This window comes from Sorex fumeus, unplaced genomic scaffold (assembly GCF_029834395.1).
Source record: "Sorex fumeus unplaced genomic scaffold, SorFum_2.1 ptg000018l, whole genome shotgun sequence".
Classification (NCBI taxonomy): domain Eukaryota; kingdom Metazoa; phylum Chordata; class Mammalia; order Eulipotyphla; family Soricidae; genus Sorex; species Sorex fumeus.
In genome coordinates, this window is record NW_026606075.1 from 7,841,558 (window position 1) to 7,856,259 (window position 14,702).

At 40.0% G+C, this 14,702-nt stretch overlaps 1 protein-coding gene across 1 annotated transcript in view; it reads left to right on the forward strand.

The window, feature by feature from the left end:
* Positions 1-4,467, forward strand: part of KIAA0825 (KIAA0825 ortholog) — a 441,165-nt gene extending 436,698 nt beyond the window's left edge. The window contains exon 21 of the mRNA XM_056112442.1: positions 3,916-4,467. Coding sequence (XP_055968417.1) covers positions 3,916-4,030 — 115 coding nt within the window. The 3' untranslated portion in view covers positions 4,031-4,467. The remainder of the gene's footprint in view (positions 1-3,915) is intronic.
* The last annotated feature ends 10,235 nt before the right edge of the window (positions 4,468-14,702 follow it).

Here is a 14,702-nt window from a genome sequence, read left to right on the forward strand (position 1 = left end):
TATTTACAAGGATTTCAGAAAGTTCTTTATATATCTAGCTCAAATCAGGCAATACTTTAAGCAAGCAAAATATTTAAACTGCTTTGAACAGTAATTAATGATAACTATTAAATGGTTTTCAAACTATGATTTAATTTGCAAGCATAGAGTCCTGAGATTAATGCCTTGAATTTAATCCAAATATATTTGGGTAACGTCTCCATTGGAGACTTTGTTGTTACTGTGTTTGGCATATCGAATACGTCACGGGGAGCTTGCCAGGCTCTGCCGTGCGGGTGAGATACTCTCGGTAGCTTGCCGGGCTCTCCGAGAGGGGCCGAGGAATCGAACTCGGGTCGGCCATGTTGGCTGCGTGCAAGGCAAACGCCCTACCGCTGTGCTATCGCATTCTGTGTTATAGCTTACTCATCTGTAGAATGGGAATAACATTTTGTATATGCTGTTTAGAGTGATATGTCAAGTATATAAAACAGCGCCCCAACATATAATTGTCACTGTCACTGTCCTCCCATTGTTCATCAATTTTTTCAAGTGGCAGTAACATTGTGAGACTTGTTACTATGTTTGGCATACTGAATACATCATGGGTAGCTTGCCAGGCTTTGCCGTGCGGGCGAGATACTCTGGTAGCTTGCCGGGCTCTCTGAGAGGGGTGGAGGAATCAAACTCTGGTCGGCCCTGTCAGCCATGTGCAAGGCAAACGCCCTACACACTGTGCTATTGCTCCAGCCCTAACATACCCTGAATGCACCCGATCTCTTCTGATCTTGGAAATATATAATTAGTGCTACCTAAATCATTTTTGTTCATCGAAGAAATAGCTAATAGGGCGAAGAAACTCCAGCTCCGGGATCCAGGCACATGTCTTTGATTCCACTGTTTTTCCTGCATTAACATATGCCTCAGAGACCTGGGCCCTACGCAAACAGGATGAGAACGCTATTCAGGTCTCCCAAAGAAGAATAGAAAGAGCTATGCTTGGAATATCACGTTTCACTCAAATGAGAGAAAGAATCCAGAGTTCCGACATCCATTGATGATCAAGAATCAGGGACGCTGTCTCGTTTGCCAAGGCATCAAAAATCAGATGGGCTGGACACGTAATGAGATTTGGAGACAACCACTGGACTAGAGCCGTTACCGACTTGATTCCACGGGACATCAAAAGACTGCATGGCCACCCACCTACAAGATGGTCAGACTTCTTCATCAAGACCCTGAACCATCGGTTTGAGGCTCTTCGTGTTCCTAGAACGAACAGACGCCATTGGGTCACACTAGCATGTGATAGGGATGAATGGAGATGTTACTGGCACCCACTCGAGCAAATCAATGATTAATGGGAAGTCAAGTGATCAAGTGATCAGATCATTTTTTGTTAATTATTTTCTGCTTAGAAGTTGTTCAGTTTGACATACAAATTAATGATGTCCAATTTCACCTACACAAAATGGGTTTGTAGTGGAACTTTAGAGATAGTACAATTGGGTATGGTACTTGCCTTGTGCACAGTTGAATTTAGTTTAATCCCCAGCACTACATATGATCCCCCAAATTCTGCCAGAATTTATTCCGTGGCATAAACCAAAGGCACTGCTGGATGTGGCCCCAAAACCAAATAATAATAAAATGGGTTGTGGTAGTTTTTATCTTTAAAATACCACGAAAGCATTAGTAGGTGATCTTTTAGGATAAATTAGAAACCCCAAAATGCTGATTTTAGAAAAATTACCCCCTTCTGACTTTAAACAGTGTAGTGGTGGAATATCTTTCACTATTAAAATCCATAGAGCTAATGACATAACTCGGACATCCAGAAAAAGAAATGTTTATTTCCAGCCAAGATTTGGGCTATCAGATGAGAGAATTCCAAGCAGAGGATGAAGAAGAGATATAAATTAAAGCCACGTTTAATCTGTTAGATTGTATTCCCCCTTTCTTTCTCGCTACTCTTTTCTCAACCTCCTAAAGCATTCTGAGCCCAGCAAACCCACAGGGGTTTCATGGATCCATAGATACTTCCTAATAAAGTTTCGGACCGGGAAAAGAATTGTATTAGGAAGCATCTAAGGAACTTGTAATGCCCAAGTTTTCCTTTGACTATTCAAATTGAGAAAAATCCCACTCTAAAATGAATGTGCTTTCCTGGCTGTTTAAGCGGGGAGACATTATGTCCAGATGACATTAATAGGCCAGCTGCTTCTTTGTTAGAAACCCTGTGATCCTTTTATCAACTGAATGTCTTTTGAGATGTATCAACCTTAGTTTTAAAACCTTTATATGACAGCAGATCATGATAGATGGTAAAATAGGAATTAGTGGGGGTTAGGGGCAGAATCTATGCAGAAAATTCCTTGTTGGGTGTTTTGTGTTGCATGCCCTGGCAGTCCTGGAAAGGTAGAATATATGAGAGGGAAAGAGGAGAAAGAAGGACTAACTGTATCCCGATTATTGTGATAATTATTTTGCAATATTATCTATATTCTATCATTTTGTTTTATCCCTCAATGAGTACTAATTCGGTTTTTAATTCTCCTTCCCACTCAACCAGCCTCCAAAGACATATTTTTTTTACTTTAAATTTTTATTAGTGAAACACCATGAGGTACAGTTATAGACCTACAAATTTTTGTGCTTGGGTTTCAGTTATACAATGATCAAGTACCCATCCCTCCACCAGTGGCCATCATCCACCACCACGGGTCCCAGCATCCCTCCCACCCCCAGTCCCCCCATCTCACCCTGCCTCTGTGGCAGGGCATTCCCTTTTGTTCTCTCTCTCTCCTTTTGGGTCCTGTGGCTTGCAAGAGAGGCATTGAGTGGCAATCATGTTTGGTCTATAGTCTACTTTCAACATGTTTCTCCCATCCTGGGAGATTCTCCCAACATCCTTTATTTGGTGCTCCCTTCTCTATCTGAGCTTCCTTTTCCCCTAGCACATGTGGCTGGCCTCCAAGTCATAGCGCAAAAATCCTGGTACTAATCTCGGCCATTCCTGGGTGTTAGTCTCTGATTTTGTTACTTTATGTTCCCCAGATGAATGCAATCTTTCTGTGTCTATCCCGGGGCTGAAGCAATAGCACAGCGGTAGGGTGTTTGCCTTGCACGCAGCCAACATGGCCGACCCGAGTTCGATTCCTCCGCCCCTCTCGGAGAGCCCGGCAAGCTACCGAGAGTATCTCGCCCGCACGGCAGAGCCTGGAAAACCCCCGTGATGTATTCGATATGCCAAACACAGTAACAACAAAGTCTCCAATGGAGACGTTACTGGGCCAGCTCGAGCAAATCGATGAACAACGGGAGGACAGTGACAGTGACAGTGTGTCTATCCCGTTCTTTCTGACTCATTTTGTTCTATAGAAAGTTGCTAGTACTTTGCTGAATTTTTTCCAAAGCAGTTTAACCTGATTACTTCAAACCTGATATTATTTCTTGGAAAAGGCTAACCTTCCTCTATGGTATATTTTATTTAAAGTAGTGATCCTCTTCTCCCCAAGTCTTCCTGAAAAGCTTAAAAAGATTGATAGTTGATCAGTGAGGTAAAAATGTTATGAAAAAATGCCTTCTAATTAATGATCATAGATTTTGTTTCCTTACATGTTGACCCTGATAAGCCATATCCAAGGTGAAAATCTAGAAATGTAGTAACTTTATTTCAAACAATACTTAAAAAACTCTGCCCTTCACTGGGGCTGGTTTTATTCTCCTTTTCTTCTCTCATTCTACAGACTGTCTCTGTAGAAGTGAATTGTGCTGAATTGTGTTGCCAAAAGGCAATCAGGAAAAGAATGAACAAAGCAAAAAAAATGTTTCAATAAACCAGTGACTATATATGATTCAAATCTTGAGTAACTGAGTGATGACTCTAGTTTGGAAACTACAAAAATACTAAGATGTGATTTTTTTTTATTTTAGGTGGGAATTGAAGGACGAAAGACTAGAAGAGAGAGAAAAAGAAATGCTGGAACATTTAAAACAAATTTGCACCATCCAAAACTCTTCTGCTTCAGATAACACAGAGACACAATAATATGCAGAAAACAGTAACAGATTTATTTTAGGAAATAATCGCATGTAATGGAGTAAGATTTTTACTACATTCAGAATGAATCTCAGATGTGCTGTGAAGCTTGAAGCCAATGACTGAGTAATCTCTGAACTGAAAAGGAATTTAAAGCACATAAAAAATAGCTAAATACATTTAACCTTAAAAATAATTTCAAATGTTTTTCTTTCCTTAATCTTTGTCTTCATATGATATAACTGCTGCCATCTCGTGTTCTCTTTGAATTATTTTTTTTCCTCTCTGTCTTGAAAGTCTTAAAGTCTTTCTGTTTTTCTCTTTTAGTCTTGAAGCATCTATGACAACAGACAAAATGTTTGGAAATATTTTCTCCAGGGATTTAAAAAATACAACACTTAGATGTTAAGTTGGATAGAATCATATATTCCCAGGAGGGTCATTTGAAAAAATTAATTTTGAAACTATTATTGCCAGTTATTGCTATAAAAGAATTCCAATGAATGAGTAGTCATATATCTGTTATCAGAGATTTTTTTTATATATCAAGCTCAAATTTACATGCTCTCATATATGCTCTCTTATCTGCTCTTCTCTGCTCTCAGATCCTATGTCCAATGCTACCCTGCTAGAACCTCCAATGTCTTCATGTTGACCAATTATCTACCATCTTCTTGGCTCAAACCACACCCTTGCCATTTTCTCAACCAGAAACCATCTGTCTCAAGAGCTCATTTTGACAGTTCCAACAATTTCTAGTCCACAAATTCCTATTTGTAATTTTTTTTTACTTCTCTTCTTTCTATTACATTGATAGGCATGCATACTAAGACATGGAGCATGTTCTATGCGTAATAAAGTTATATTTACTGTATCTTTCTGTCAATGCCTTGTATTAGGCTATAAAGGCCTTGAAGGCCTTGTAGTATAAAGTTTACCTTATAGCAGTAATCTCCTAAAAGCCTTCTACAGAGATTCATCTACGGGCAGTTAAGAAACAGGATTTTTCGGGGGTATGGTGCCACCAGCAGGTCAATCTGTACCTGTGAGGTGAGTGCATCAGCAGCATCTGATGGCAACATCAGACATTCAGATACCCCAAAATTGCTGCTGTGCCTTTGGCCAGACCCCAAAAACTTGGGGCAAAGTTTACCAAGAAAGTAAACGGCCAAAAGTTAGGTATGTGGGAGACACACTCACAAACCACCTCCGGCTCAGCTATATAATTGGAGGCATGGCCTCTCTGGTTCCTGATTGAACTGCTTAACAGCCATGGTCCCAGAGACTCAGAAACAAATCTCAAAACCCAGCAGCTTTTGACAGAAATGTGTCCAACCCCTGCAGTAGGTTACCGGTGCTGGGCCAACCCAGGTGGGAATAGGTTTCATGCCTTGGCCTGTTCCCCCTGGCGGCCCGGTGACCATCATCCTCCAGAGGCCACTGGACAGTCAGGTTTGGGCCTGCAGTGATGAGACACAGGGGACCTCACCACAAGGGGGTGGCGCTGGCTCTTTCTCCCCATCCCAACGAGAACCTCGAGTTACCGCCTACTAATGACCTCTCTGGCTCCTGATCAAGCTGATTAATGGCCCTGATACCGGAGACTCAGAAACAAATCTTGAAACCCAGCTGCTTCTGGCAGAAATGTATCTGTACTGCATACAAGGTGGCTGCCGGCTCAGAGCTTATTAAGGAGCCAGGTATGAGTCGGTGGTCAAGGGGCAACTGCAGTCTCATGGGAAGGGGGACGGTATACCGGCTTGTCCTTCACGCCCTACTGAGGTCATGAGTTGCCACCCACAAGCGGCTCTCTGGCATGGCCATGGCTCCAGAGGCAAAAGGACTTAATCCAGAACCCGGCAGCTTGCGGCAGAAAAGTGAATGGACCATGTGTTAAACTATGGCGCCATACCTCCCAGGGAGGGTGTTGCTCCTTTCTGCCTTTTCCCCCCCTGGCAGCAAGGTGGGCGCCGCCTCAGAGCTTATAGGAAAGCCAGATATGAGCCATCAGTGACGGGGCAACTGCAGTCTCATGGGAAGGAGGGGCGGTACTGGCACGTCCTTCACGCCCTACTGACCCCCACAAGTGGCTCTCCAGCATGGCCATAACACCAGACACACAGAAACCAATCTCATAATTATCTGGCTCTTTGCAGAAATCCAAAATCGTGGCAGCGTGACATTATATGATTCTCATAACCAGCTATAGAAAACAAAATATTTCACAATGCCTTTTCAGCAATTCTGATTGTTGGGGGGGAAATTCTAAACAATAATGGTGCATCTTTTGTTGAAATAATGAATGTAATCAATGTAGAGAAGAGTTAAGTGAAATCATCTGCCTCACAGGCATTTGGAGGGGTAGGATGGGGGGTATATGGGTTCTTGGTGGTGAAAAATGAGTACTGGTGAAGAAAAAGGTGTTTGATCATTGTATGACCGAGACTTAAACCTAAAAGCTTAGTAACTTTTCCCACAGTGATTAAATAAATATAAAAAGAAAAAAATAAATAAAATTTTAAAAAATTAAGGTGGAGTTCATGCCCAATTCAATCAGCTAATCAGTGGCTGAATACATAGCAGTACTCCTACAAATAAAATAAAATAAAATAAAAGAAACAGTATTTTTCAAATGGTGGCAAAAAAGAAGATATTAAAGAAACTAAGAACTACTGAAAATCTACATCGGAACTAGTTTTATATGAACTATTTTAGACCCTGTGGCCTCAAATCATGGTTTCTGTTTATCACATGATAAATATTACTACATTTTTTAGATTATAGAAAATATCTATAGACTATATGATTTTCAAAAGAAAAAACTAGTGCATTTTTCAAAAAGTAGAAACTTAAGAGCCCACCTTAGAAAATATCTTACATTATTTCTTAAAATAAGAACATATTCTTGGTCATGTAGATATCTCCTTGCCAAGTACCAATTCTTATTTTTAAAAAAAATATCACTTAGTTAGCCAGTGTAATAAAAATATTGTGTTTTAAGAAATGTATGCATTTTCTAAAATTTCTCTGAATATTGTTTTTTAAAATATAAGGAACAGGACTGGAAAGATAGTGTAGTGTTAGGGTATTTGCATGCCTTGCTGAGCGGAGTTTGATCCCTGACACCCTATATGGTTCTCTGAGCTCTGACAGGAGTGCACCCTGAGTACAGAGTCAAGAATAAGTCCTGACCACTGCCAGCTGTGGCACTATATATATATATATATATGTATGTGTGTGTATGTATATATATGTATATACACACATATATAAACTATCATAAGAATAAATAAATAAATATATATATATGGAACCAACATGAGAATTGGACTTTCCACCTATCCTTATCTATTCAATCACTATACCAACATAAAAATGAGTTTGCTTAATTTTTCTCAATTATAGTCTGCTCATAGAATCTGCATAACTATGTTTTAAATTGACCAAACACTAGAGAAAATAGTCCCAAGGAAACAAAAATTTGAGCAATTTGAGAGCATACCCGCAATAGTAAAAAAGAAAACGCATTTGATTGAAATTAAACAAAAATAACTTTCATGGAGTACAGTTAAGAAAACTCAATGAAGAATCCAATGCCATATGTGGTAGATTCTCTTCTGTTGAACACAGAGTTGAGCTGATTTCAAACTTGAGGAGTCCAGCCATATGGGAAAGGGATGGATGAAAGACTGGAACTTAGCCCCGAAAAAAAAGGATAGAAGAGCTGAAAAAATCAGTGCACCAGTATCAAAATCCACTCTTATGAAACTTAAGCTGGGGATAATATTTAAGGCAGGCAATGTATGAATGAGTGCTCTCAGTAGCCCTGCAAACCAGCAGATAGCACTGAGCCCTCGATGAACAGGAATCATCCTGAGGGCAAGTTCTACCATCTTAATATGAGGGAGGGTGGAATAGTGGAATGAAAGTAATAAACCCTCAGCAGTCAGAATAAACCAACCAACACTTCATCTACCACCCCAGCTATCAGATTATAAGCAGTGGAATGAAAGAGTACGCTCAATAAGGAGCCTCCTGTCTAAATTATGGAAATCTGGCTTCTGATCTACGTTTTTCTGCTGTGCTCATATTCATCCAAGATCTGATCAACCTTAGGGTGGAACTCGGGCTAGTTAGAGGCTGGTAGTGTGGAGTGCCAGGCACCAGCAAACTCAAAATACGTTAATTCTAGGGCTGCTTCATGACACTCCTGCTATTGGGTGCTCATAATCATGAACTTCAGTTACTGTCCCAGCCTGATGAGCATCTGAACACCACAACCACTATAAAACATCTGAAACTGTGATCTTCGGAACATAGGGATATGCTGATACATCAAGCTTATGCCTGCAAATTCCCAGTAGTTTTGTAGTAATTATAGGTTTGGTTTGATCACAGAATATCAGCAGGTACCCAGATCCACATGATCTCAAAGCCATAGTCTCGTGCAATTTGGTAAGTATGAGTTCCTGATCATCACTCAAGCCAGATCATACTCAGGTCTCCACCTCAGCTCTCATATGTCACCAGTCAATAACAAAATAAATGTATCGCTTAGATAGAAGGGGACAAAAGCCCAGGAGGGCCAATAATCACACAGAACTTTTTACACTTTCAAAAACAATTTTAGAAAATATTTGGACTTTTCTAGAAAATATTTGACTTTTAGAAAAGATTTTAGACAAGGTTTGACTTTTAAAAAGTCAATTTGATCAGTGACCATGGGGACAAAGTAGACACCATCAACAAAAAAATAGTAAAAATAAAGGACTTTTTAAAAATTCAGGAAACACAAGAGATGTATACTGATCCCTAAGATTAGCATCAATATAAATATCAGTCACATCATAGGGACACTTGAAGAAGAATGAATGCTGGTGAGAAAAAGAAGAGCTGAGTTTCCCCAATCTGAGGAAGGATACATGTATCTTTAGCTAGGAAACACAAAGAGTTCCAAACAAAATTAATTCAAGTAGAAGAACACCAAGAATTTCCATTTTGATTATAATCAAAATGGAAAGAATTCAATCAAAATGGAAAGAATTAAAAAAAATACTCCTAAAAACAGCTAGGGTGAAAACAAATATTCTCATATAAAGGAATACCCATAAAATGTTCCACTGAATTTCTCAGATGAAACTATATGCCAGAAAGAAATGATATATGTTAAAAGTCCTCAGTGAAAAAAAATGCCATAGGAAAAATTGTCTATCCTACCAGATTATTTCTTTAAAGGTGTAGTAAAAACCATTTCAGACAAATAGCTAAAGGCATTCATTGCCTCAGAACCAGCATGGCAGGAATTACTAAATGATATTCTACAAAATGTAAGGAAACCCCTCGTAAGAATCAGAAAAATTCATAGAAAGCAAAAAATGCAGGAAATAAGAGTAATAAAGAGGACTTCCGAAAAGGAACTTGTGACTTACTTGCTTTGAATATAACATGTGAAATAAGCCAAAACTTCAAATGTAAAGGTATATGGTAATCTTTAAAGTAGAAAAATTTAAAGAATTCAAATGCAACCAAGACAAGCAGAAATAGTTTGCTGAATAAAACAGTAATATCAAAGAGTAAGCAAACAAAAAGAAAAATCCAAAAGAAAAACTGAACTCCAAAAATACCCAAAATTCTAATAGGAAAAGGGCATCACCATCATAAACTCTTGATGTCAGTAATTTCTCTCAATTATATTGAACTCTTGAAGCAAAAATCATATGGATCAGGAAGAAAATGCCACCATCCAAAACTTTCAACAGGCACTAGAATTTTCATAACATTAGTTTAGAGTGAAAGGCTGGAAAACAATCATACAGGCAAATGGCAGTTTTCAAAGCATGACTATTTCTACCAGACAAAACAAAGTTGTAATTTAAGAAGTAAGAAATACTGATGGACATTATATATTGATTGAGAATTAGCGCATCAAGAGGACTTAATTGTATCAACATATACAGAACAAAGGGGCAGTGAAGGTTTAAAGACCTGAAAAGACACATTAATAGTAGCAATACAACAGTGATGGAAGACTTTAGTAGTAGTAGGATACTATTCTCGTCACTGGACATATCAACCAGATAGGAAATCAATAAGAAAACAACAGCCCTAATAAAAATTCAAAGAATTGAGATTAACAGACATGTACAGAGCTCTCTACTCCCCTCCCACCACCACCATGCCACACACACACAAAACAAATACACATTCTTTTTCACTGTACCTGCAGCATTTTCAAGGACAGACCAAATGCTAAGACACAAAAAAAGTGGTCACTTGTCCAAAACAAGCAATGGTAAAAAAAGGACATCTCTGTTCAGTCCACAATGCTACCAAGCAGAAAGGAAATCCTGAAAATTCTCAAACACTTAGAAATTAAACACATACTATTGAACAACCACTGGGTCAAAAAGAATAAGACAAGAAAATTGTTGGATAAGACAACAAATTCTTGGGACTGGAGCAAAGCACAGAGGGTAGGGCATTTGCCTTGCACGTGGACAACCAGGGTTCAATTCCCAGCATCCCATATGGTCCCGTCATATGGTCCCGTGATCACTGCCAGGAGTAATTCCTGAGTGCATGAGCCAGTAGTAGCCCATGTGCATTGCTGGGTGTGACCCAAAAAGAAAATAAAAGACAACAATTTTTTGTAAATGACAGAGAATGAAGATACAAGCCACCTGAACATATGAGACACAGAAAATGCAATACTAAGAGGCATGTTCATAGCAATATATAATTTCATCAGAAAAAAATGGTTGAGCTATATAAAAATGACATAATTTCAATCTTAAGAAACTAGTAAAAAATGAAGGCCAAAGTAGAGGGAATGAAAATAAAACTAGAACAGAAGTAAGTCTGGCTGTCCTCACCAGGGCCCCTTGAAGGAGGGCAAGTTGACTTTCCCTCTCTGCCCCAAGCAGAGCCCCGGCAACTGAAGACCTCCGGTTCCAGCCACAGACATGTTAAGACCACACTCCACATGTTCGGACAAGCCTCATGCATGAAGGAGCTGGCAGAGAAATCCAGGTGTGCAGGACCCGGGGCTTAGATCTCCAAGCCGGCTCAGATAGGGACTGGGCCTCCTCCACCCAGATCCCCCATCCTCCAGCATGTAGGCATTACACCCATCAACTGCTCCCAGCGCTGTGTAATACCATCAACGGCCAAGACCCAGAGACCATAAAACCCAGCTCCCAGAAGACAACAGCGTAGTCTCCTGCCTCCACGCCTGACCATCCTCACTGGGGCCCCTTGGAGGAGGGCGGGTTGAATTTCCCTCCCCGCCCCCAGCAGAATCCCGGTAGCTGAAGACCTCTGGTTCCAGCCACAGCCATGTTTAAGACCACTCTTCACATGTTCGGACGAGCCTCATGCATGAAGGAACCGGCAGAGGAACCCATGTGCGGGACCCGGGGCGTAGATCTCCAAGCCTGCTTGGATCGGGACTGGGCCTCCTCCACCCAGATTTTTTTTTTTTTTTTTTTTACTGCTTTTATTTATTTATTTTTTTTTTCCCCTTTATTTTATTTTATTTTTTTTAAAGTTGTAGATTTACAATTTTTTTGTGCTTTGGTTTCAATTATACAATGATCAGATACCCATCCCTCCACCAGTGCCCATTTTCCACCACCATGGATAATATCCCTCCCACCCCCATCCCCCCATCCCCCCGTCTCTGTGGCAGGGCAATCCCCTGTGTTCTCTCTCTCCTTTTGTCCACCCAGATTTTGTAGGTGGGCCTCCTCCACCCCATCCTCCAGTATGTAGGCGTTACACTCACGCCCTGGCGCCCTGTAATCCCATAAACAGCCAAGACCCAGAGACTATAAAACCCAGCTCCTGGAAGTATGTGGCCACATTCGTGGCTGTGTGACATCTTATTATCTAGTTCTTACTCTGGAGAAACTGGCAGGCTACCAAAAGTATCCTGCCCTCAGAGTCTGGTCAACTCCCCATGGCATATTCAGTATGTCAAAAAACAGTAACAACAATGGGTGTCATTCTCCTGACCCTGAAAGAGCCTCGAATGTAGCACTTTATAAAATTTCAGGGCTAGGAGGAAGGAGATGTTACTGGTGCCTGCTTGAGGAAATTGATGAACAACAGGATGACAATGATACAGTGATAGAAAGTAAGTAAAGGTAAAGTAAAGGCCCTCCCGTTGATCGTCGATTTGCTCGAGCGGGCCCAGTAATGTTTCCATTGGAGACTTTGTTGTTACTGTGTTTGGCATATCGAATACTCTCAGTAGCTTGCCGGGCTCTCCGAGAGGGGCGGAGGAATCGAACTCGGGTTGGCCATGTTGGCCGCTTGTAAGGCGAACGCCCTACCGCTGTGCTATCGCAAGAGTTCTGTTTTTGTAAAAATAAACAATATTGATACTTAGATAATATTGACACTTAGATAAAGTCACAAAGAGATTCAGCATTTAAAAAATTGATCAGAAAATAAAGGGGACATGTTACAATAGAAAGCACAAGATATAAAAGATCGTAAAAGATTACCACACACAAAAAAATTAGGTAACTAAGTAGCATTTTCACAGAAGCCCAAGCATATGTTTAACCAATGTTTATATTGATAAGTGACCTTATAAAGAATCTGATGTATAAGTATGCATATGCATATGTCATACATTCAACAGAATATTTTCTGCAATCATAAAGGATAAAATCGTGCCATTTGGAACAAAATTGCATTAAAATTGAGCTAATTAGATCACATTAAAAAGAAGCAAAAGACAATTACTAGATGTTTCACTCATGGAATATAAATAACTAAAGCAATATAACTGGGAAGATACACCAAAAATTAATTTCTAGACTCAGTGAAATTAAGGCAACTACAGACATGAAAGGTGGATGGCTGGAAGAAGTGGGTAGAGGGTGCTTTTGGTAGTTGAATTGCACTGAAACTGGAAGGGTAGCGATAGTGAGTCTTGCATATATACAGAAGTATTTATCTATACCTGCAAAGTTATATAACATAAAATAATGAAAAAATATAGAAACAAGAAAGTCACTTTGGCACAGCAAAAAGATATATTTGAAACATAAACAAAAGACAACCTACTGAATGTGAGAAGATATTTACACATCACTCATCTGACAAGGAATTAATAAGAACACATACACCACTTTCCCCAGAGTATTTATTTTGTTTATTTTTGGAAGCCTTCACGGGAAATGTTCAGGGTCTTCTCCCTGTGCATTGCTCAGAGGTCTCTCCCAACAGTGCTCACAGAACCATGTCATACCAGGGATCAAACCCAGATCACTTGTGTGCAAAGCAAGCGCACCAGCCTCTTGAACTATTTCCTGAGACTTGGTCTAGTATTACTTAAAAAAAAAAAAAAGACAACCAAGAAAAGTTTGAAAATTTTGAATAGACACTTTTCAAAAAAAGGAACCAGACTGGCTCATGATCATTAATTACCAAAGAAATTCAAGTTGAAGCTACAAGGTACTGCCTTAAATGTGTGAGAATTATTTGTATCAGAAGAAACCATGACAAATGCTGGAGAAATTGTGGAGAAAAAAAAAGAACCCTATGAAGAATATATATTGGTGCAATCATTTTGGAACACGGTATAGAAGTTCCTAAAAACGTTAAAGAGAGAACTATCACATTCTCCAGCAATCCTACTTTTGGGAATCTACCCAAAGAACAGGAAAACATTAACATAAGAATTGCTGCTTCCCAATATTGATTTCAGCAGATTTTTAATGTTAGCTAACATATGAATGGAATCAAAGGGCTCACTGATAGATAATTATATAAAAATATGTGATACATTCTAAAGAGAAATACTTTTCAAGTATAAAATGAAAATTAGCTATCCATAATGAAATGGAAGGAAGGTGGGGAGGTTATGAAAAATGAAATAAGTCATAAGGTAAAAGGCTGATTTCATCCATGTTTCAAAATAAGGATTAACAAGACAAATTGAAAGTAAACCAGCAGACATTCATGACAGAAGTAAATTTAATTAAGGGGATGAGAGACAAGGTAGCAGGCTGTTTTTCAAAAGTGGTGTGGGGCTGGAGCCATAGCACAGCAGGTAGGGTGTTTGCCTTGCATGCGGCTGACCCAGGTTCTATTCCCAACATCCATATAGTACCCTGAGCATCGCCAGGAGTAATTCCTGAGTGCAGAGCCAGGAGTAACCCCTGTGCATCGCCAGGTGTGACCCCAAAAGCAAATATCAATCAATCAATCAATCAAAGGTGGTATGTTTTCAATAGAAAACTATGCATCTGTGAGGAACAATGAAATCATGCAATTTGCTGTGTGGTTTCATGGTTGAAACTGGAAGATACCATGTTGAACGAAGTAAGTCAGAAGAAGAAGGCAAACACAGGATGATCTCACTTATCTGTGGTATACAGAATTTTATAATCTCCGGACGGCGAGGGGAAGCCTCTATGGCTCTCCCTCTCACCACCCGCGTTTGATGGGCTCGGGCTGCTCCCCCAGCTGGGGTGGCCCAGACCATGGGGCGGATGAAGGAGGAAACGAGGGCCAAGCCAGTTGATGATCAGTTGCCATTTATTCTATTCTCCCCACATGCCTGTTCCAGTCTCACAGGGCTCCCCATTCTAGTGTCACACTGTCTCTCCGTCCCATCTCCTCCTGTCACTCCTGTTCATCTCTCCTCACTCCATCTTGCAACCTGGGC